This window comes from Erpetoichthys calabaricus, chromosome 9 (genome assembly GCF_900747795.2).
Source record: "Erpetoichthys calabaricus chromosome 9, fErpCal1.3, whole genome shotgun sequence".
NCBI lineage: Eukaryota > Metazoa > Chordata > Cladistia > Polypteriformes > Polypteridae > Erpetoichthys > Erpetoichthys calabaricus.
The window spans coordinates 146,762,470-146,786,488 of record NC_041402.2 but is presented as its reverse complement, the minus strand read 5'-3'; the positions used below and the strand labels follow the sequence as shown (position 1 = coordinate 146,786,488).

The 24,019-nt window shown below is 37.3% G+C and overlaps 1 protein-coding gene across 1 annotated transcript in view; it reads left to right on the top strand.

The window, feature by feature from the left end:
• The first annotated feature begins 7,682 nt into the window (after nucleotides 1–7,682).
• Nucleotides 7,683–24,019, top strand: part of snx19b (sorting nexin 19b) — a 224,126-nt gene continuing 207,789 nt past the window's right edge. The window contains exons 1-2 of the mRNA XM_051931875.1: nucleotides 7,683–7,824; nucleotides 23,098–24,019. The exon at nucleotides 23,098–24,019 is cut by the window's right edge and continues 763 nt beyond it. Of these exons, the coding sequence (XP_051787835.1) occupies nucleotides 23,121–24,019 (899 nt within the window). The 5' untranslated portion in view covers nucleotides 7,683–7,824; nucleotides 23,098–23,120. The remainder of the gene's footprint in view (nucleotides 7,825–23,097) is intronic.

Genomic DNA, 24,019 nt, shown 5'->3' with positions numbered 1-24,019 from the left:
TTCAAATATATCACCTTTATCTGTAGGGACTGTTGCTATGAGGATCTACTGTTTGGACTGTTCAAATATGTTGAAAAAGTCAAGCATTTACATGGACTGTACTTATTTTTTTTTCACGTGTATTTATGTGTTTAAATGCTCAATCCGTGTTTAGACAGTGTAGGTCAGATCTCTTCCTCAATTCCAATTCGTGTATCAAGAGTTGGTAGTGTAAATGTAGCCTTATTCATTTAAAACATTTCTCAGTATAAACCTACCAAGACTGGAATTGTGTTTCCAGTTCATGCCTGATATTCATGCTACAATATGTGTTAAAAATTAGACTAATGTATGGATAAAGTCTATTTTGATCTTTTACACAGTAGCTGTACTGTATGTACAAAACATTTTCACCAGTTATGTTATTTCTCAGGTCCTCCATAACCTTGCTTTTAGACTCTACTACAAAAGGACTGTTTTTGACTGAGTCTCAAGCCACATGTGTGGCACTCCCTTCAACTCAAGATTAAATGGGAAAATTTTGCAAGAGAATATCAAGGTTGAAGGGAACAGCGTAAGGGTTACCATTGTTATGTATGAATAGAACACCATGTAACAGCTGTCCTGCCATTCTGTTCCATTTGCCTTATCAAAGGGAATTGAAAAGTTAAAAATTTTGTCAATAGCCTTGAGTGGAACAATACAGTGTGTATATGGCTTGATATGTTGCTGAAAACATTTTTTTGAAAATGATGAAGATTCAACAAATTATGTAATGATAGTTAGATACACTCACCAACAAAAAACAGTTCCAGCCTAGACAAGTAAAGCATTTTTTATGTGATAGGAATGGGCAATCAACATTTACATTACTGACTAATGAGTTAACAAAGTATTTTCATGTAATAAATGCACCACACTTCCTCACACCAGTCAGGAGTCTATATGAGCTATGACGAAGGAATGAAGGAACTGAATCCTTTTAGTTTAAATAAAATGGAGATTAAGAGATGACATATAGTAAGTGATCAGAATGATCAAGGAAGTTACTGAAGTGTACATCACCTCTTCCTGTAAAATGATTTCTTCAACATGGGGGCCAAAAGGAAAATGGCTTAGGGTAAATTTTATAATACACAAATATTAAAAATTATTTTTTTACACAGAAATATGTAGATACATGTAAGTTACAAACCATTGTGGAAGATAGCATTGATTTATTTGTCTTCTTTTATATGTAAAGATAGAATCTATCTAACAGTAATAAAGTTACTGTTGATATATGGTACACAGGATTAGACAATAGGAAAAGAGGGGAAGAGAAACTTGAAAGAACTGAAATGAAAATTCTGAAGTGGGTTTGGGGGGTTGGCTCTCACTGAGGAACAGAAAGATGAATTAAGGGGTTATGAGAAGAGTATGATTTGTAAAGATCAGTGAGATCATCTTGCCAGAAGAAGGGGCCCGAGTTGCCTCAAAAGCTTGCATACTGTAGTCTTGTTAGTTAGACAATAAAAGTTATCATTTTGCTTGACTTCTCTCTAAAGATCAGTGAGAAAATTAGAGAAGCTTGGGTGAACTAGAATGGGGGTATGTTTTAAGAAGGAATGATGGGAAGCTGATTGATAGTCTTTAAAAGATCTGTCAAAGGGATAAGATCGAGGGAGAGATGGAGGATCAGATGCAGAAACTGTGTGGGGAAGAATTGCAGTAGGTGGAGGGGGCTGAGAGAGAAGGATGCAGGGAATAGGCAAAGAAAAAGAAGACTCAAGGCAAGTCAGTCCCTAGAAATGGTGCAGCATGGGCATGGTAAGGGTTTTGGAGTAGAGAAGCTGTGCTTTGGAGACCTTCAAAGCCTAACTTTACAATTTGAAAGTTTTAAGTGAATAGGAACTGATGTGTTTTGTTGGCCTGAATGGTGTATGCTTTTCTTAAGTGTGTATGTCCTTTACACTTACAACCATCTCAAAAAGAGAGAGAAATCTGGCTCACTAGAAAAAGTTGAAACCCAGACAGGGTAAGATAATGATGACCTCAGAAATGCAGCTGCATAAAACTAAGAATATTTAATTGATTTACTTATTGATTACACAAATAATTAAATGAGCTTGATAATAGTCGCATTCATTAATTTTTTTGAGCCCTGAAGTTCAGCTTGATATATTGTGGGTCATGTTGTGTGTACAGGTGAGTTTCAGGAATGCTCTGGGTGTACCAGAGGGACTTACTGTTGCATTTTTTTGTCTTAGTGGGCTAACGACTTTCATAGATTTCTGAGTAATACAATGGAATATGGATCTGCAATTCTCCATATGGTAGCCATTAAGATAAGATAAGGAGACAATGCCTTGACATGGCCAGTTGCCAGCAACGCATGTTAGGGGCAGTTTATCTTGGCACACTACACATTTTTTTGTGCACTCTACAACTATTCAAGGCAGGTCTACCTAATAGCACTATTCAACATGATGATGTCAGTTTACATATGGATACCACTAACCAGGAATGCCTACATTAAAAGAGAAAACTCATCTGTCTCTGACATTGCATTTATAGAGCATCATTGAATGTCAACCATTGCCACCCATAAGAAGCAGTTCCATAATTCTTGGTTGGGCATACCATCCAGGAATAGTTTCTGTGTGGTATTGCCCTCCATGACTTCAAGCTAGAAAATGGGAATACCTTATTTATAAAGGGAATTGATGGATATATGATATTATCTCTCTCTCAAGTCACTTTTTGAACATACATTATTGACTCACCTTGCATATTTAGAAATATGGCAAGTCACCAGAGAATCCAGGGAAAATCTATAATAAAAATGTAAAATTAGGAAAAGTCTATGAAGGGCCATGATTTTTACTCAGACACCTGGAACTTAGATCCTGCAGTACTAAACAATGTTTCAGTGTGAGTCATATCATATACTTTGGGTTATTTTATTGATACCCCAATCAATGCTGGAATTCACCTTAGACCCTAAGGTATCCACTGGTTGTTTCATTGTGAGATGCTTTTACTGCAGAAATATTTTTAAAACAATGTTTTAATATGGGTGGCACGGAGGCGCAGTGGTAGCACTGCTGCCTCGCAGTTAGGAGACCCGGGTTCGCTTCCCGGGTCCACCCTGCGTGGAGTTTGCATGTTCTCCCCATGTCTGCGTGGGTTTCCTCCGGGCGCTCCGGTTTCCTCCCACAGTCCAAAGACATGCAGGTTAGGTGGATTGGTGATTCTAAATTGGCCCTAGTGTGTGCTTGGTGTGTGGGTGTGTTTGTGTGTGTCCTGTGGTGGGTTGGCACCCTGCCCAGGCTTGTTTCCTGCCTTGTGCCCTGTGTTGGCTGGGATTGACTCCAGCAGACCCCCGTGACCCTCTGTTCGGATTCAGCGGGTTAGAAAATGGATGGATGGATGGATGTTTTAATATATTAAACTAAAGACAGATTGAATATTTAGCATCAAAATCAAAATTTGCCCCCACTGTGGCGCATCCAAATCGAAGTAAGACAACCTGTTTCTACCATGGAGATAGAATTTATTACAAGAAAATTTTTGTACATAATGATAGTCAGCTGAAGATCTCTTTTCTTAACTCACCTGGCTTAATAATTTACACAAATAAATGTGAAATTTTAACTATTTTCAATACAAATAAGACTGAAATATGTGAAACAATTGTTAAAGACTCATTCATTTACTTAAGCACTGGAGTATGCAGATCCACAGATGATAGTTTATCTACAAATTTATTAAACAAAACACAGACAATATAAAACATTTTTAACTGCTGGTTACAGAGAGACTTAACTATTTATGACAGAATTTTACTTGCTAAGGCGGGGGGTATCTCCAGGCTTGTTTATCCAGCTCAGTGTCTTTTTGTTAAGAAACTAGCAAATGAGTCCAGCTAGCCTTGTTCAAATTTATTTGGAAAAATAAGACCAAGTACGTAAAAAAGATTGCCATGGTTAAATGATACTTAGAAGGGAAAATAAATGTTCTTAATTTCAACACTATAAATTCCATTCCATTTTTAAGATTAACTGAATCAAGAAATGCATTTCTGATGACCATGGCCCATGGTTTCAGATTCCAAAATATTTTTTTAAAAAGTGTGACATCCTAGGCTACTTATTATTTTGTGATTTTAAATATAGGAGATTACTAATCCAGATATTTTATTTTCACAAACAAGGCCTTGACTCTTGGAAAATTGGTTATAAACACATCCTATTATCTCATTCAGTCCTCTGAAATAATCAATACATTTTATCGGGGAAAAATATATTTTCATACAAGAATTGTATAATAAAAGAGTAACGTCATATTTAATAAGGAATGTGTTTTATACTCTTACAGAAAATTTATAGACCAGCATACTAGTGTAGTTAAGCTTAAAGATTTCTTTAAAGACATTTATGTAATACAGTCATTTTTATTACTTATTACAGTAAATCACATTACTTATATTCTTATGCAGTTCACAGTCAATTTTTATTATTTATTAAATCACATTTCTTAGATAGATAGATAGATAGATAGATAGATAGATAGATAGATAGATAGATAGATAGATAGATAGATAGATAGATAGATAGATAGATAGATAGATAGATAGATAGATAGATACTTTATTAATCCCAAGGGGAAATTCACAAATTCATTGTTCTAACATGCCAGAGGCTGTTCACCTTGGAGACCTGCTGTGGATATGGGTACGGCCCGGCGCAAGATTTACACCATCTCCCCCGGATTTTCAAGGGCCGGCGAGAACTCTCCGGACACCGCCACAAGCGCGATGTAACACATTGAGAAAAAGGTTCTAACTCTTCAATCAATGGGGTTCCATTTTTAGACTGCAAATGTAACAACTTTAAGATCAGGAAGACCATTTATCAGGTAACTCTGTGCCAAATGCCCCTCAAGATGGAGTTCCACAATTGGGTACGTAAAATGGAAAATGGCCTGGGGCCTCATGTATACAATCTTGCTTAGACTCCATAATACTAAAATTTTGAGTGTACTTTAAATGCAAAAACAGCATATGCACAAAAAATGGATTTATAAAACCATCAAATCAGATCAACTTAAAACTATGCATGTGAGCACAAACTTTCAGCCTTCTTCATCACCTCCTGTCAGTAACTATATATGCCATACAAACACCTATTTTGAATAATCACGATCTAATCACCATATAAATGTGTCCATAATCACTGATTTATTTCTGCTTTATAGAAAAATAATATGCTTGAAGGAAATATGATACATTGTGATTAATATTCAGTTAATTTCAATTTAAAATAGTAATCAATTAATTAGTTTCTTAACAGAACAGCAGCCCTGCTTCCTACATGTAATGCTTTACATTTACCTGCATTAAATTTCATCTGACACAAATCTGCCCAAACCTTCATGCTGTCCAAGTCCCACTGTAATGAATTTATATTATCTGTTGGCCCACCTAGTTTGGTATCATCTGCTTGTTATTTATATTGCTATCCAAATAACTTATATACAGTGTATAGTAAAAATAGCAGTGGTTCTAACACTGACCCCTTAACTTCTTAACATTACCCAATTCTGATAAAGTTCCTCACACCATAGCCCTCTTCTTCCCACATTTTAGCCAAATCTGCAGCCATCTACACACTAAACCTTGAACTCTCTCTTCTTTTAGTTTGATGCCCAGCCTCTCATGTTGGACCTTTTCCAATGCTTTCTAAAAGTATGATCATACGTGTCCTTATGTTGCTGCCTCATAGAATTCCTACATGTTAATAAAACACGACCACCTCTTCTGAACCCATGCTGATTGTTCAGTAAAACTCCTCTTCTTGCCATGTGTTTGTTGCTTAGTCTTAAACTTAATAATTCCTTCCGTAAATGTATTGGTGGTGCACAATAATTTTATTGGCCTATAGTTACTTGCATGCGCCTGATATTTTCCATTTTTCATTCTTTCGTAATTTCACCATTGAATTCCTAAAACTATGCATCAAGTGTTTGTATATGTATTCAATAATCTCCTTAAGACCTCAAAGATGGATATTATCTAGTCTTGGTGATTTACTTGATTTCAGAGTATTTAATCTATGCAGTACCTTTCTCTCTAAAATTCCCACATCACTCAGTACCTCCTTAGTAGTCCCTGTTACTGTTGGAAAGTTTTCCTCTTCCACACATGTAAAGACTTCAGAAAAATGCAAGTTTAGAGCTTTTGCTATTTCACTGTATATTTAAATTTGTTCATCCTGATGGCAAAGATATTGCATGTTTCTGGTTAGCATCTTAAGCATACCATCCCATACAGGTGACATGACATTGCTTAGGGAGACTACAAGATTACCTGTCACCAAGTTCATACTGAAAGCATTCTTGCCAAATAGTCTATGGTTGTTAAAACCTACTGTATAAGGAAGCAAGAATTGCATGGTTTCTATGTGATGGTCTCTGTTATGTAGTCTTCAATTCAGCACCCAACTCCCAGAGGACTGCTATAGGAAGCCTGTCATTGGCAATATCCTCTAAAAGAACTAACACTTCCATTGTCAACACACAGTACACCTTGTTTTATACAAAAAATAGATAGGCAGTACACTAAAAGACATTGAAGGTAAGAGTACGCATAAGACATTTTTACAAACACTGAAGAGTTATTGTATAGTATTGAGAGAACAAGGCAATTGTCTGTGATATAATTAGTTTAAGAAAACGGGAATGTGACTGACATGTCATTGAATTATGCAATGAAATGAAATTTTCTCTTCAATTCATTGTCCTGCCTCCTGGAGTCACTAAAATGCCAACACCAAAAAATTCCCTATAGTACTTACGGATGGTCGAAACTTGCCAAAACATTAAGACAATTTTCAAGCCAAGTTTGTGTTTTATAAATCCAGACATTAGTGTAAGAAGTGGCTCATGCACATGTGGAAGCATTAGCAAGTTTTATACATGAAGTCCCTGGTGTGTAGCAGGTAAATTGTTTGTACCAAGCCAGGATAAAATATGCCTACTTCAAAATCATAAATACAGTACATTTTATCCAGCTAATCAATTATATTAATATATTCCCAAATTTTAGTTTTGGTAAAGAAGAAGATGAATCTCTCACACCTTTTTTTAAATTCCTGCACCTATTCTAAAATATTTTGGAATGACACATTAGTTTTACTTTCTAGAATGACTAAAAAATCTACCCTAATAATCTGTTAAATGTAGTTCTTTTTTCTGTTTATAAATCGTAAGATAAAGTGATAGAAAACTTAGTAAATGTGCTTTTCTTACTTGATAAATATCACAAAATTGAAAATGTTTGACCTTCTATTTCATTTTTTCTTAGAAATATAATAAAGAAAAACTAGTAAACTCACAAAGGCAATGAAAATGGGAAACATTCTCAGATCTTTTCTTAAAAATTTGTAATTTTAACATTTGAACTCTCCTTTTACTTAGTCGTTACAATGTTGTAATTCTTGAATATAAGTTATTCTTTATTTGTAATGTTTGTATATTGTGTAAAGAAAATTTCCGTAATTAATGGGTTTCAATGTTGAAGCAATAAAATAACTTGCGATTAGTAGGTCCTCCTTTCCAGCAGAGGTCAGTACAAAACAATTTCTTTCCTTTTCGTGTTGCCGGAGTCTCTCCCCTTGGTGTCAGCTCGTCTTGGTTCCTTACTCACCGGAAGTAAACAATCCGAAAGCTCAAACCATGTTGGTCGGACTCAGTTAGTAAAGTACCTTGTTCCACCGGGATAATTTGTATTTACTGCTTTGACATTGTTATCTGTTTTCAAATAAACGCTTCCTGTCATTTTTACGTATTTATCACAATTTGCAGGTAAGTTTATTTTGCAATTTAACGCATGAATTTATGTGAAACGTCCTAAGAGAGGGTTGCTATTACAGAGCTAACTGTCAAGTGGTTGTCATGTGTTAGAGATACCAGTCATGTTCATCTTTGAAACAAATTTAATTATTGTAACCCACATTTTCAAAGTCTGTTTGTCCATTTCGGGGCACGCAGAATCAAAGCGGAAAACAAGCATGAACACGGCGCTGATAATGTAATCCATTATTTTCAAATGGAACTGAATAAATGGGTATTTCCGTGCTCCATTGTTACATAGCCGGTACGTGGAAGCTGAATAATTTTGTGTTCACAAAAGAGAAAGCATTCACTTAACAAAATTCTATAAAATAGAACGCCATCTCCGGCATGTTAGACAGTTGTACTTTCTGCTTACACTCCTACGCTGAGAGTCCAATAATTAGGCCGTAGTCGTTACATTTTGGTCCAGCTTTTAATTATCTTGTGTACAACCGTAGATGACATCATCGGGCTGTGATGATGTGAATTGATTGTGATTATATATACAGTTTTTTAAACAGTACTTCTTTTTTTCTTTTTCTTGTAAGATAGCAAGGGGTTGAGGCTGGTGAAGACATTTGACAAGTCATTTGATCGAAAAAGATAGTATAAGTAATCTTGTATATTCTAAGGCTGGAATTTAGTGCGCGATGAGCAAAACGGGTTACGTGTTTTAAATATTTGACCAGTTGCCAAGTAAACATGTGTTCATTAGATTTTGTGACCCATTGGTTCAGTGTCTTGCATTTTGAACCTTCGTGGCGGAAATTTAAATCATATTCTTGACTACATATTTAATTATGCATATACTACCAGCCAAACGTTTGGAGACACTCCGAAATTGTCCTGTTTTTCATGGAAATCAATAGATTTGTTATCAAGTTACCATTAAATTGATTTAAATGTATCTTTAGTTAAGACATTACTGGTGTTGTTAATTGCTATTACATCTTAAAATAATGGAAAAGACCCTTTGCTTATTCTTAGTCGTGAGTAAATGTTAAATGGGTTATTAGAAAAATCATTATGATTGCATTGGCAAAACTGAAACCTGTAATTCTGTTCTGTTCACAAAAGCGAAAATGAGACATCTTCCTCAAGAAACATGTCAACCTATTTTTACCGAACAAAGGTTATTCCATGTGACCGATTGCCAAGAGACTGAAGGTTTTATACAAGTGAAGGTGTCTATTATTGTCTTGAGAGGAGAGGGCAAAGTGGATCTAACCAGATAGAAAAAAAGGGAAAGGCCCAGATGCACAGCTGCATAACAAGATAACTACATCAGAGTCTGTAGTTCGAGAAATGAACTATTTACAGGTCCTCAGTTGGCTTCTTCGATCTGTACACACCAAGTACCAGTATTGTCTGCAACAGAGAAAAGATGACTCCAGGATACTGACCATAGTACACTTTTCCAGTCTTCTTCTCTCCAATGTCTGTGTTATTTTGCCCATTTTAAAACTTTTCTTTTTATTTGCCAGTTTTAGATATGACCTTTTCTTTGAAGCTCTGCCTCTTTGCCAGCATTTCGGAGTTGTCTTTTCACTGTTTCAGATGACACTGTATTTAAGTAATAAGGCAATTGAGGACATATATGGTGTTTGTTTCTCAAACTACAGACTTTGATTTACTTATCCTCTTATACAGTTGTATATCTGGGCCTTCCCCTTCTTTTTTTGGCCTGGTTAGATCCAGATTGCCCTCTTCTCCTGAAGTATTAATACACACCTTTGCATGAAATCTTTACTTTCTTGGCAATCTGTTACATGGAATAACCTTCAAATGTTCTTAAAAGTCATGGAAAATACTAAAGTGAATTCCATTAATCACATATCATGAAGTGAAATATCCAATATTTCACCAACAGAACACCCACATGTATGTGAGCGCATACATGAACTGGTTTAGATACTTCATGCAGTAACCGTTAGCCTGCTCATTGAATTATTAGTGTTGAGTTAGTGTTAAGTTGTAAATTACACTGTGTATATTAGATATGTTACTGTGATTTATCAAACAGTCAAAATGCCTGGAAAGTGTACATTTATCTTGAAATGATTGGAAAATGCTGACTACAAAGATTGGCTTCAATAACACTAATCAAACAGGCATATGGCTGTGTGATGTTACTGTCTGAAAAAGTTTGACATTGGCAGTATGGCTGTGTCTGCTTTGAAAAGCCATATGAAAAAAGTAAACATTGTAAACTGAAGAACAGCAAAGAAGCCAGTAATTCTGTAAAGAATTGTTTTGGACTTTTTGTGGAGCTGTCATCTCATTTGACTACCACACCCATAAGCTTGCTTTAAGTTCCAGTGGATAGCAGCACTAGTGAGAGCTGAAGTCAGGCTAGTGATGCTTCTATCATATTGCCATCTTAGTCTTCATTAGCGACTAAAAGTGACTGTCTGAAGACCTCTTGTGCTAAATATGATAGACAGACATTATTCATACACATTATGGTGAAGACGTGTGTAAACCTTTTTCAGGAAATGTTTCCTGATAGTGAGATCATAGAGTACAGTATGTATGGATGCCCTTCCCAACGTATACTTAATACTTTTCATCTGTAACAATTTACTACATAGAATACACCATAATTATTTTTTATGATAATTTATTTGCCTAATAGGTGTAGGATTACTAGCACCCCCACATTGTAAAGTTTCAGTATTTTTATATGCTCTTTAAAGTGTTGAGTTTTTAAGCAGCACTTGAACAAAACATGCATTTTTCATGATCTAATTGTATCTTTTGCTTGCACAAACCAAAATATTGGCATGAGCCAGCTGTCTGCACACAACATATATAATGGCACATTCTGTTGTCTGTAAAAGTTATATACTTTCTTAAACGTTATCTTTTTAAAAAAATTTTGTAGTCCTCCCTAGAATTTCATAAATAGTGGATGACTGCAGTATTACTCTGGTTAAATAGCCTGAGCTTCAATGACAGTTTTAGTAAACAGCAATTAAAAATAGGCCCTGAGGTTAGGGATCTGCACCAGCAGGATTGCCAGTTCGAATCCTGTAAATGACAGAAGTGATTCCACTCCGTTGAGCCCTTGTGCAAGGCTCTTAACCTGCAGTGAGTGTGGCAATGCGCTGTATCAGTGCATGCTCCTAACCTACATGTTTGAGTCCATGTATGTTCCTATTAGATTCATTTAGTTTTGCTTTCTGTATTCAGGACCGGAATGTATAGTAGTCCTGGATTCTTGTGCTGGTTGGTACTGGAAAAGTCATGAAAAGTACTGGAATTTGAAATATACTGAAGTGTTCAAACCCCATACCCCAAGGTTCCTGCGGTGCTAATGCAATTATAAAGGTTTCTGTAATAACCATTTAGTATTTAAACATGACTAAGGATAAACAAAGGTACTTTATCAATAGGACAATAAAGAAATGGCTGCTGAAATTGGGTTTTTGCTGTCAGAGGTGAATAATTAAAAAATGTGTCATTTCAAACAGTAGGTGCCATTAACAACACTAGTAATATCTTGGCTGTATTTTTAAAACACTTTGGTATCTTGATAAAATAGGCATTCATTAATCTTAAAAACATGAAAATTCTTGGGTATCTCAAATCTTTCAACCAATAGTGCACTTTTATTTGTTTGTTGATGCTGTAAGAGTTAAAAGATGCTGCATGTGTCCAGCAATTTTTTTGACTATCCGCAGACTGCTTTCAGTTCAACCAGACTGCAGTGGGGACCAAATCCTGTTTTTAATGTAATCATCATTCCAGCAGTGGACATTGTGACTGAATGGCTGAGGTATTAGATGTAAAATCATCAAGTTCCCTACTTATAACTCAATTGGTAACCTTGACTAAATCACATACAAGAGAATACTACAGTTGCTAAGCTACCAGCAGTGTTATTGTATAAAGCTAACAAATAGGTTTGTCCAAATAATTTATGTAGACCTATGAATATTTGCAGTATTTTATTTTTTTCTAAATAATGTTACATGTGGGACTTGAAAGCAAAAGACATGAAGTTATCCAAACAACTTTATGTATACATATAAACATTAATGAATAGCGTCAGACATTTAGAATTTTATATGAAGGCTAAAAAATTTAATTTATTCTCTATCTTAGCTTCAATGTAATGAATTTAAACAATTACTTATATATATGTATAAATTAGCTCTAAGACTCTTTACATATGTATTTTAGTAACTGATGCTTATTCATAGATATCATAAATACAGCTATATGTTTTTTTCTGAATCCAAGAGGGCAGGCTCAGCTATGTATATTTGTCATAAAGCGGATTAATAATATTTGTAAAGTATAAATGATAACCAACTGAAAGCGTATTGTGAGGATAGCAAATCATAAAGTCAAAAGTAAAACTGTTGCATCCTGAAGTATATTAAATAAACATTTAAGTTAAACATTTATATAATAGTTCATTTTGGCTGTAATGACTCTGGTAAAGCCTTGCGCTTCATTTTGAAGGAGCAGTGCCTGCACAGCAAGCATTTTTTTTTAAAAATTTCCATTGTTTGATATTATTGTCGTAATTAACATTTCCTAGTCACATATAGTGCCATCTATAATTTTGGGTCAAAGACACATTTTTTTCTTATTTACTCCTCTTCTTCACAGTTTGAAATTGCAAATTCAACAATTCAGATGTGATTAAAGTGCACATTATACAGATTTTAATTTATGAGTTTTTACATACATTTTGGTAACACCATGTGGAATTAACAACACTTTTTCTACATGTCCCCCCTATCTCAAGGTACCATAATGTTTGGGACAATTGGTGTTACACCTGTTGGCGATTACTCAGGTGTGTTTCAGTGCTTCATTAGTGCAGGCATAAGATTCCTAGGCTTGAAGTCTGTAGTTAACATTGTTTAACATGAGGACAAGAAATGTGCCAATGAAAGTCAAAGGAGGCAGTATGAGGCTGAAAAAAAGAATAAAACCATTAGAGACATTGGTAACACTTTAGGATCGTATAACTCAAATGACTGGAATATCACTAAGAAGAAAGAAAGCACTGGTGAGCTCAGTAATCGCAAAGGAACTGGTAGGGCAAGGAAGACCTCCACTGCTGATGACAGAAGAATCCTCACTATGGTAAAGAAAAAGCTTCAAATGCCTGTGTGACAATGCAGGTTCGCTTCAGGTTCCTATGCAGCCTCAGGGAGCTCTTGAATCCAACACCGTCGGTAATGTTACCGATGAGCTCGGCAGTGAGGCACAACAAATGGAGCAAGGGAATGGTGTAAAAAAGTGCCAAGTGCTTTTATTAAAACAAAACAATAAAACAGTTTCCAAATAAATAGTGCAGTGCATTACAGTTTCTTCAATAAATAATCCAATAAAAACAGAAGTGAAATAATGGAGGTTAAAACAATAAATAAATCCTTTAAAACGAGGTTAAAACAATGCTGGAAGCAGTCTCTTTAAAATACAAAGCACGGTGCCTTCTTTTACCTGGCGGCTCCCCTGCTTCTCCCATCAGGCTTCTCAACAGGGGAGTCACCCTTCCTGCAGCTGACCTTCTTTCCATTCCTGATCTGGAGGCTTCCCGATCCCTGGCTTTGGTTGCACTCCCTCCAGACCGAGACTTAGGTTCCCCAATGGCCAGGATGCTCACACTGGAGAATCCACCTCCCAAGCCTCACGACTCCCGCTGTCTTCCGCGGCGAGCCGTCCTTCTCGCTGGTCACTCCCGCTCCTCGCAGAATGCTCAGCGGGAACCACCACAATCAACTTCCCTAGGTGTTGGCCAAACACCCTGCTAGGGCTCACTGTCCAACTGCCTATGAGCGCTCACTCTGTCTCTTTCTCCCTCTCATTCATGCACCGGCATACTGCTTTCTGCTTTTCTCCTCTGCAACCTCCATCTTTCTTTTCTTTGAGTTTTCCTCCTGCTGGCCGCCTCGCGCTTCTATTTAATATTACAGGGACGTGGATCAGCTGTGGCAATCGACAGCTCCCGGGAACAATTACGGATGCAGACGACTCCTCACCTGTGCACTTAAGTGAGACTCGCCCACATCAACGAATCATCCCATTGAACCGATCCGCCACACTTACCACGCCCCCTCTCTAAACCGCGAGTGCGTCGATTATTTATTTAAAACTGGCCCTTTTGACATGAGCTGTGGACCCGCTATACCACAGCCTGTCTGCCAGATCAGAAACAGTTTTCAGGAGTCAGATATGTATGTGTCAGAGACTGCTATCTGCAGAAGACTTCATTAACTGAAATACAGAGGCCACACAGCACAATGCACACCACAAGTTAGCCACAAAAACAGGATGGACAGATTAGTTAGCGAACGTAAAAAGGTCTTGTAGACAGATGAGACAAAGATTATTTGTTCAAAAACATGGTAAAAATCCCAAACATAAAAAATAGAAAATTCTTCAATGGTCAAGCTAGTCACCCAGTTTAAGTCCAATTGACTTTGCCTTCTATATGCTGAAGAGAAAACTTAAGGGTATAAGCCTCTGAAACAAGCAGGAGCTGAAGATGGCTGCATGCTTGGCTTGGCAGAGTATCACTGGAGAATATACTCAGCACCTGGTGACGTTTATGAATCACAGACATCAAGGAGTCATTGCATACAGGGGATATCCAACAAAGTACTAAATATAACTGCTTTAATATACCCACCAGTGTTATGTCCCAAACATTATGGTGCCCTGAAATAAGTGGACCATGTATAAAAAGTGCTGTTATTTCTACATGGTGTGACCAAAATGTAAGTAAATACCCTTAAATTAATGTCTTCAATGTGTACTGACATAGCGTCTGAATTGTTTGATTTGTAATTTTAAATTGTGGAACAAAGGGGTAAATCAAGGATGGAGGGCACTGTTTTAAATATTAAAAGAAGATGAGCCAAACTGACAATTAATACATAAGTGTACATGCATTTTTAATGGGCTTTCTCTTTCATAGGCAAGAGCACGCTAGCACTGATCTTCACGCAGAATACATTACATTCCTTATATTAAAGCTCTGTGTACATTTTAGAATTCTAAGATGTATATTTGATATTTTCATGATGAAATGCATTAAAAGTGTGTATTAAACATGGGGGCCGATGGTGTAATGGTATCGATGATCTGACGCCCCAGGGATTGTTCTTGTCTCCCGCAAGACGCTTCCTGGTACATGCGCAACCTTCAATGAAATTTATTGCAGCAGTACTGTGTCTGTCAAACGTACCAACCCCTCAATTCCTGTCCTTCCATTTTCTTTCTCCGTGTAACCAATCACCACACAATAAGCTCTGTAATAAATGTCAGACCAGCTGTAAGTTTAGAAAACCGATTGTTCAGAATTTTTAAGGAACATTGAAAGATCTTCATAATACCAACCATCTGTCTATTCAGGGTCCCACCAGTCCCAGCAAGCATACAGCGTGAGGCAGGAACAATCCCTGAATGTGCCACCGTGCCCCCACATGTTTAATTATTAACAGTGTACATTGTTTAAATAAAGTTAACAATTTGTCTGTATAATGTAATATACATACTTTAATGCATTTCATCTTAATGGTGAAATGGTATCAAGCATACATCCTAGTATTCTAACAGCTCACAGCTCCAAGAGGATAGCGGTTGGAAATCTAAATCAACTTAGACGATGAAGGTGTCTCTGAGCCTCGAGGTCCGTGCAGGAGAGGCTCTTAAGCGTTTGCCACATGGGAGAAGTTCAAATAGAATGTGTGCATGGCTAAGTAGAATCTGTGCAGATGCTGGTGGCTCTTCTGAGGCAGAATTTTCAATAAATATCCTCCAGGGCTGGAAGCTGTACCCCGATGACCCCCTGCACTCTCAATACAACCCGCCTTTTTGATCAGCTGTGATTCCACACACAGATACAGTGAGTTAAAATACTCTGAGTGGTTCGTTGAGAGTAACAACGCTAAAGTAGCTATGATATTTGGAATAGCTTGGCCATTCCATGCACCATTATATTGTTACGGGTTGATTAAAATCAGGTGCCTTATATTTATAAACAATATGCGGTTAATTTCAGTGTATTTGATAAAGCCTGCATCATGGATGTGAATCTAAAAAAGAAAGGGAAACCACACTGGAACAATAGTACTGTTTTGACGGTGGGAGCTGGCAGTTTGCAAAACCGAGCAGAAACGTGTGTGTGCGAGACAGGGGGAGCTGCCTTGAGAATGTGAGTGGCTTTATGCCAAGGTAAGTTTTTATACATCACGATGTAAACGTGGAAACGGGCACATTTTTGTGCATACTCACCGTTTATATATGAGGCCCTAGATATTCATTGGCAGCGTTTACATCTCTAACCTACTAGATATCCTAATAAGTAGATTACCACATCACTGTAACATGCTTTTTATTAAGTACCACAAAAATCTTTTGTGTTATTCGCTATTTTGTTTTCTGTACAACACACAAATGACTTCACTCAAATCAGATCTTTTGCTAAAAAATGTTATCTTAGCTTCAGATGTAGAAGTACAAGTACAAGTGAATAAACTTTTACTTGATTGGCGTATACAGTATAACTTCACTTCTTGCTCCTCCAGGACACTTTTTTTCCAGGAAGAGGAGAGCTGTGAGATAGTTATCCATGTCAACCAGAGAGAAATTTGAAAGAGCACTTTTTAATGTGAGAACCAGGATTTCATTGAGCTGCGCTAGTGATCCAATCAGAAAGTGTATTTTGTTTATTTAAAAAAAGCCAGTTTCCCAGCAGCGGGTTTGCATAAAGGTGCAGCACTATATGGTGTTTTGTTGCACGATTCTTTCAGTTTGGATTAGCTGCAACAAATACACCAAATTTAAAAGTACATCTTACTAGTCAGCCTGATCGTTTATTGAATGTGTTTTATTTACAGTTCAATCACCTATAAAATACCTAAAAATAAATTAATAATGCTATCATCGTTTTATATAGGATTTTATTGCTGATACCTATAATTTTGTTACGGATCCACAGGATGAGTTTAGTCAATTGTATTTAGCTAGCCTGTGTATTGAAATATTATTTTACTTCAGTGCACTTATGTGAGATAAAGGTGTGTGAAAGATAAAGGCACTGTCGACCCCTTGAACCCTCTGACCAGACGTCAGACACCAGATAAAAGTCCAATATGACTTTATTTTATAATAATAATGTGCCCCAAGCACTCTACACTCCACTATACTCATATAATACACAATAATCCCTATAATAACCAATACAATAATCAATCCTCCACTCCCAGATGCGTTGCCACCCTTCCACCCAGCTCAGCTCAACGTTCTGGTGTTTCACTGTCCTTTTTATAGTCCTTGACCCGGAAGCGTTTCACCCTCTCTGTCCATGTGACCTGGAACACTTCTGGGTCAGATAAAAAATCCTTCTTTTCTTCACCCAGGAAGCACATCGTTCCCTTTGTCCACGTGACTCTGACGTACTTCCTGGGCGTAAGGCAAATAATCTCTGTGCCTCCCTGCAGCGTCCCCTAGCGGGCCCCAAGGTATCCAACAGGGCTGAGAATAAAAACTACATTGTCCAGTATTCCCTGCTGGCATTCGGGGCATCTCCATGCTGCAGGAAGGGCTCCACCTGGAAGCCTGGGGGTGTTGGCCGGGATGACATGCCGGCCATATCCCACAGGTGGCAACTGGCAAGAATATTTAGTAGACCCACCAACAGTATTTATGCACATTATACAAAGAATACTTTCATGTCAATACTACTTATTAGTAGTACTCACTGGAATTAATCAGCTTCACTTTGCTAAAAGAGCAATTCTCAATTGGCTTAATGTGAGTTACTTTTAGTACTGATGTCTTGTCCTGTGCTATAGTTCCAGAGTGCTTCCTGGGTGTTTGTGATTTCATTCAGTGCTGCTTGATTTATGAAGTGAGGCAATAATCATTGTGTCTTTTTTTTTTTGTGAAATACAAAGGGAAGGACCTTTGAGCCGTATTTATAGATACAGGTCAAATCCCATTATAGCGAATACCAAAGTAACAAAATTTTCAGAATAGCGAATACTTTTCATGGGCCCGGACAAATGTTTATAGATAGATAGATAGATATACAACATCCTGTTAAATGAGTTTAGTTTCAATGAAATGTAAAGATGATAATATGATGCAAAAAATACTTAATGCCACACCTACACTTTCCACACTGGGTCTCGGGAACCCTGCAATAGGATGTCTCAAAGAAAGTGACAATCTGTTGTGAAATTTCCTGTCTCAGGTAGTCTTGGCGAGAGTGTAGGCATAACATCATATAGGTATAGCTGAAATCAGAGTCAGCACTCCACCTAGCCTCCTCAAGGGTAGTTGCGTCGTGTGTGCGGGTACTGTATTGTCTGAGTTTCGTAGTGCTTCTCAAAGTTTTCTTTGAGATGAACAAAAAAAGTGAGAAACCATGTCAGTTTACACTGAAAGAAAAATGATAAATCCTAGAAAAAGTTAATTCCGAAATGAAGAAAAAAGACATGACGGAAGCATTTCGGAATCACACTTTTATATTTATCTAACATCTCGTTTTCATTCTGTATTTTTCATACCTGTATTTCTATAAAAAAAAGTTATTGTATATCTAATGCCTCGCTTTCATTTTGTATTTTCATACCTATATTTCTATTAAAAAAAAAGTTACATCTAATGTCTCGTTTTCATTCTGTATTTTCATGCCTGTTTTTCTGTTTGAAGAAGGTTACATCTAACGTCTCATTTTCATTCAGTTTTTTCAAACCTGTATTTCTATGAAAAAAAGAAGTCACATCTATCATCTCGTTCTCATTCATTCTGTATTTTCATACCTTTATTTCTATAAAAAAAGTCATTTTCAAATAAAATATTTTTTTACATTTTAAGAAGTGCTGTTTTTTTTATATAGGTATTGTCATGCTTGGGTCACAAAGTTGCATGAGAGACAGGAGGGTGAGTCCAGGTTTTCAAGGAAAACATAGATACTTTATTACTGCATAGAGAAGGCAGGTATAGCCTCAAGATGTCATTCAAAGTAGGAGCTGTTAGGAGCTGCGATACAGGCATTCATCCTGCTTTAGCTCCCATCTTCTGTTTAGAAAACCACCAGTGGCTGAGAATCACCGCTGTGGTAGATGCTGTCTGGAGATGAGAGATTAAGAGAGTGCGAGGAAGAGGAAGAGCATTTTCAATGCCTGATGTTAAATGTTCTGAACACTGTGCGACATGCACATTATGCAGTGAGCCTGATCCTGCACAGAACAGACAGTTACTTTGCCCTTAGTTTACTGTTTACCAGATGCAGCAGAGCAGCTAGGAGCTGTTTATGGTGACCCCAGTCACAGAAGTATACTTATTTTCCCCATATTCTTGATAACAAAATTTCTGTTATAGAGAAATATTTTTATGGTCCCATGAGTTTCATTATAATGGGATTTCACCTGTACCTTCTTTTGGAAAATGTCAGGCAACTGCCACCATTAATATTTCACTCAAAAACTACAGAGAGCATTATAGAATGTCGGTGTGCAATTTGTGAGGAGTGCAGGGATGATTAGTCAATTAAGAAAATATTATTCAGTTTCTCTTTTTTTGTGTTGATACTAGATTACATCAGATATTTGTGGGAGCCCTAATAAATACAGTGTGCATAAACAAAACTTTATGGCAAGATGCCAGCACGTGCAGACACAGCGGTAGCTCCAGGTCTGAGGAATTTAGTGCAAAATGTTGTCTGTTGTATGGATTGTACTGCATATATTATGTGGAAAATCTACTGTCTATACACTGCTTTTTGCATCAGTGATTACTGCTCAGTGTACAAAATTACCCCAGCATTAAAGGAGCAGTTGTGCAGCCTTAGCATTCTGTGAAGATCAGGCTGCAAGAACACAACTTCACATGAATCTGATCTGCCTCCACTATAAACAATGTGAAGGAAACAGAAGTGAGGTAAACGAGCAGGTGTCCACATCAGGATAGAAAAATAATCTATGAGGGCGGTACTCCCTTCTGTCCTGCTTTCAGATGTTTGCTCACTGGACAACAAGCCGGATGACCTTAGAGTTCAATGGATAAGCCAGTGAGAGATAAGGGACTGTTACATTTTTATTTTTACTCAAACATGACATCATAATAACATCCCTGAAGTGGCCTTTTGTCTGGTTGGACTGACCACTTTCCAAGCGGACAGAGTTGCTTCAGCAACCGATAGTGCACAGAGGTGGTCTGTCTGTCTCTTTGAACAATTAACAGTGCAGAAACACAGCACTATGGTCTAGCCACTCAGCACCATCATTCCTCTGCTCATACAGAAGTTCAATCTTCTTGGTTACAGCACTTCCTTATGCAACTGGATTCTCTCCAGTACTGGAATGTCTAACTGTAAAGTGCCATCCTTTTTACTTGCCATAGAAGTTTACTGTTATTTTTATTCTGGCCATTTACATCCCACTGGTACTTAAATCTAAAGAAGCGCTGACTGTACTTTACAGAACTGTTATAGAATTGTAAACCGTGCATCCCGGTGGTTTTGTTATTGCTTCTAGAAACTATAATCACCTAAACTTGAAGACTGTTCTCCTCAACTTTTATCAACACATAACCTTTCCAACCAGGGGAGAGAACAAACTGGATCTTGTGTTTGCAAACTCTTGTGATGCTTACAAAACCGTAGCCAGGCCACATCTTTTTTTCTGATCATGTTTCCTTTATGCTATTGCCTACATACAAAACACTGCTTAAGTGGTCCAAACTAAGTCTCAAACAAATCAAGATGTGGACAAAGGCAGCTCTTTTTCTTCTTTCCTGCAGGATAGTTATGATCACACAGACTCTGCCATATTTAAAGAAGCTGCCATCTATGGCCATTAGATCAACTTAGAGAAGTATGCATCATCGGCCACTAGCTTCATTAACAAGTGTAACAAGTAACTGTCTCAAAAACCATCAGAATATCTGCAAACTAGAAAATGTGGGTAAAATTGGAGGTATGTACACTGTTAAAAACCTGTAATGCTGCTTTTAGATCAGGTGACAAAGTAACCCTCAGGACAGTGAGGGCAAACCTATCTTGGGGCATCAAAGCATCTTAGCAAGAGTATAGGAAGAAAATCCACAGCCACTTTCAGGACATACTGCGCATGTGACTGGGAATCTAAGCCATCACAAACTATTAATCCACACCACATCTCTGCAGGGGTGATGCCTCCCTTCCAACTTATCTAAATAACTTCTATATGCTTTTTGATGCCTTGAATGACATACCCGCAAAGAAGTCCATCTCTCCTCAGGAGGAACAGGTTTAGAGATTGTGCAAACCAGCTAACAGATATTTTACACACATCTTCAACATTTTCCAGGTAGTCATCCCTAGGTGCTTCAGTACTACCACCATTATACCTGCCCTGTCTTTTACTTCACTGACTAACTTGCCCATTCTGTCCACACCCAACTGCATATTGAGGGTCCTGTGGTGGAATTGGTCAAGAGAACCAAATTCCTTGGTATGCATCTGACAGATAACCTTACTTGATCAATTAACACCATCTTCATAGACAAGAAGGCACAGCATTGTCTCCACCTAGTTTGGCGGCTGAGGAAGGCAAGCTTACTTCTCCCCATTCTCACCACGTTCCACAGCAGCACCATTGGGAGTGTTCTGCATTACTGTCGTGTTTGGGAACAGCAGTATTTCTGACCATAAGGTCCTACAACAGATCATTGGAACTTTTCTGCTCTCCATTAAAGACATCTTTATAAAGTAGATTCATCTGCAAACCGTATAGCATTGTGAAGGACCCATCCTCTCATGGTCCCACGTCTATGTGGTTGAAGGTACAATAGCATACAAACCCATTCTGCCAGGTTCTGCAAAAGCTTCCTTAGCTGTCTGGACTCTGACATCTGTGCTGCCCCCATGCCCTCACATCTACTCCATGTGGCTTATTTATATGGTCTACTTCTTTCTTTCTCTCTTTCTCTGTGCTTATATACTGTATATTTTGCACTGTTGTCCTGAGGAGAAAGTAATTTCATGCCATTGTATGCTGAAATACTGTGTATGGTTGGAATAAAAATAAAGCCACTTTACTTGACTTAAATTGTATTATACAGTACCTTTAATAATTAGTTAATTTTCCTCTGGTCTAGACTATTGCAGTCATATACACACTTTGTGGTTTATTGTTCTGAGAGAATGTACAGTTTACATAATTGAGGAGACCTTTTATGTCATCTGGATTGTTTGGGTAGTACAATACTGTGTCAGTTTTTATTTAGATAGGTTCACCAAGACTTCTATTCTTACATCATAAACTCTCAGCTGACATGAGAAGAAAACCACTTTTACTGGACACAACTTTTCCATTGGTTTCATTTACATAATCTTCATAAATCATGGAACAATTATAATGTGACAACTGTTGCCACTAAGTGTGATTTGTTATGGAAAAATCAGGTAGGTATAATTATTACTATTGCTAAGTAGGTTTGATTTTTTTTTTTTAAGATGTGTAGGGTATTTTTCTCATGTTCATGCAAGAGTTCATAGCCATTGAGTGCTAATCCTGCAGTACAATGGATACATTATGGATGCAAGGCAAGAAGGGAAACATGCCATGCAAACAGAGGAACGGCTTAGCTGTCTAATATCTCATGTTTATTTTATCATGGGAGAATGAAAAAGGAAAAAGACTAGGCATAGATTTTGGCTGAACTCTCCATGCAGAGAACATATGTATGCAGCCACCATGGCTGTCAAGATGGATGTCAGTTGGCTTGCAAAATGGTGTAAGTTTGCGATATTTCAGAACTTTGAAACTAGAGGTCATGAGGGAATTGTATAATCTGTCATTTTTAATGACTTGTGGTTGTGCCGTTTGACATCTTCAAGGCAACTTGTGGTTGTGCCGTTTGACATCTTCAAGGCAACAAGATCCTGCAGTGACTTTGAGTTAAGGTGTATATTTCTCCCAGTAACAGGTTCAAGAATCAAAACCTTGACGTTTTGCCAGAATTGCTAACCAGTAGGACATCATGGTTCCTTTAAATATTAAGTTTTTATTATTTCATTTGTAGTAAATGCAAGAATGTTTTCTGCATTTTCCATTAGTGTTATTGACAGAATTGGGTAAATGAGAGGCAGCCTTGTACAATATATACAACTTTTTATATACTATTTACATATTTGTACTTTGCAAAACTGTTTAAAAATATTTCTGTCTTAATTCATATACTGATTTTTTCAATCTTTTTTTTTGTTTTATTTTTGGTCTCTGATAGAAATTAACAATAAAGTTTTAGGAATGTCCCAGCCGGAGCAAAGAGGTTCCAGTTTGTCAGATTTTACTGGACAGAAGAAGCTTCTTGGATTTGGTGTATTTCTAGCATGGATTTTGCTTTTGAACTTTCTAGTGAATATGTGGATACTTTGCATTTTCACATTTTTTCTGCTTGTCTTGGGAGGATGGAAAGGATTTCAAGCCATTCTGGACAGCAACAGTTTGATCTACTTGGATCGGTTTATTAAACCAGAAAGAATTCTACCTTCTCCAGAGTCTGAAATGCAGTTGGATAATGAAATACATAGTACAATCAATAAAATTATTCGGGATTTTGTTAGCTCTTGGTATAGAACAGTATCCAGTGAACCAGAATTTGAGACTGAAGTTAAAAATGCCATGTACTCCATGGCATTGGAGCTTAAAAGGAGGGCAGAGCAGGTGGAAAGGAAAGCTTTTGCACAAAAAGTACTGGGTTTATGTGGATGCCATTTGGAAAGCTACTTGATGGCAAAAAAAATTCAAAAACAGAATAGTACATCAAATGACAACATTTGGGAGTTTTACAAGGAAGTATGCTTTTTGCATCCGTCTTTAAAGAGCCCTACTGCTGAGCTTAACTTTGCAAGAGCAATTGTTGATTTACTTCTTCAGGTTCTAGTACCACAGTCACATTTAGAATCTCGCACAGGTAGATATATTGTTGGTGAGCTCATCACGTGCAATGTTCTGTTACCATTCATCTCCAAGGTATCAGACCCAGATTGGATCAATGTGGCCCTGGTAGACCTTTTAACCAAGGCTAAGAATATTGATATAGAAGATGATCATGAGAAACAGTTAGAAATTCCTTGTTCTTTGCCACTGAAAATTCAGTCGGAAATGCCAAGTCACAGTGCTGCTCAAACTCCAAAAAATATTGC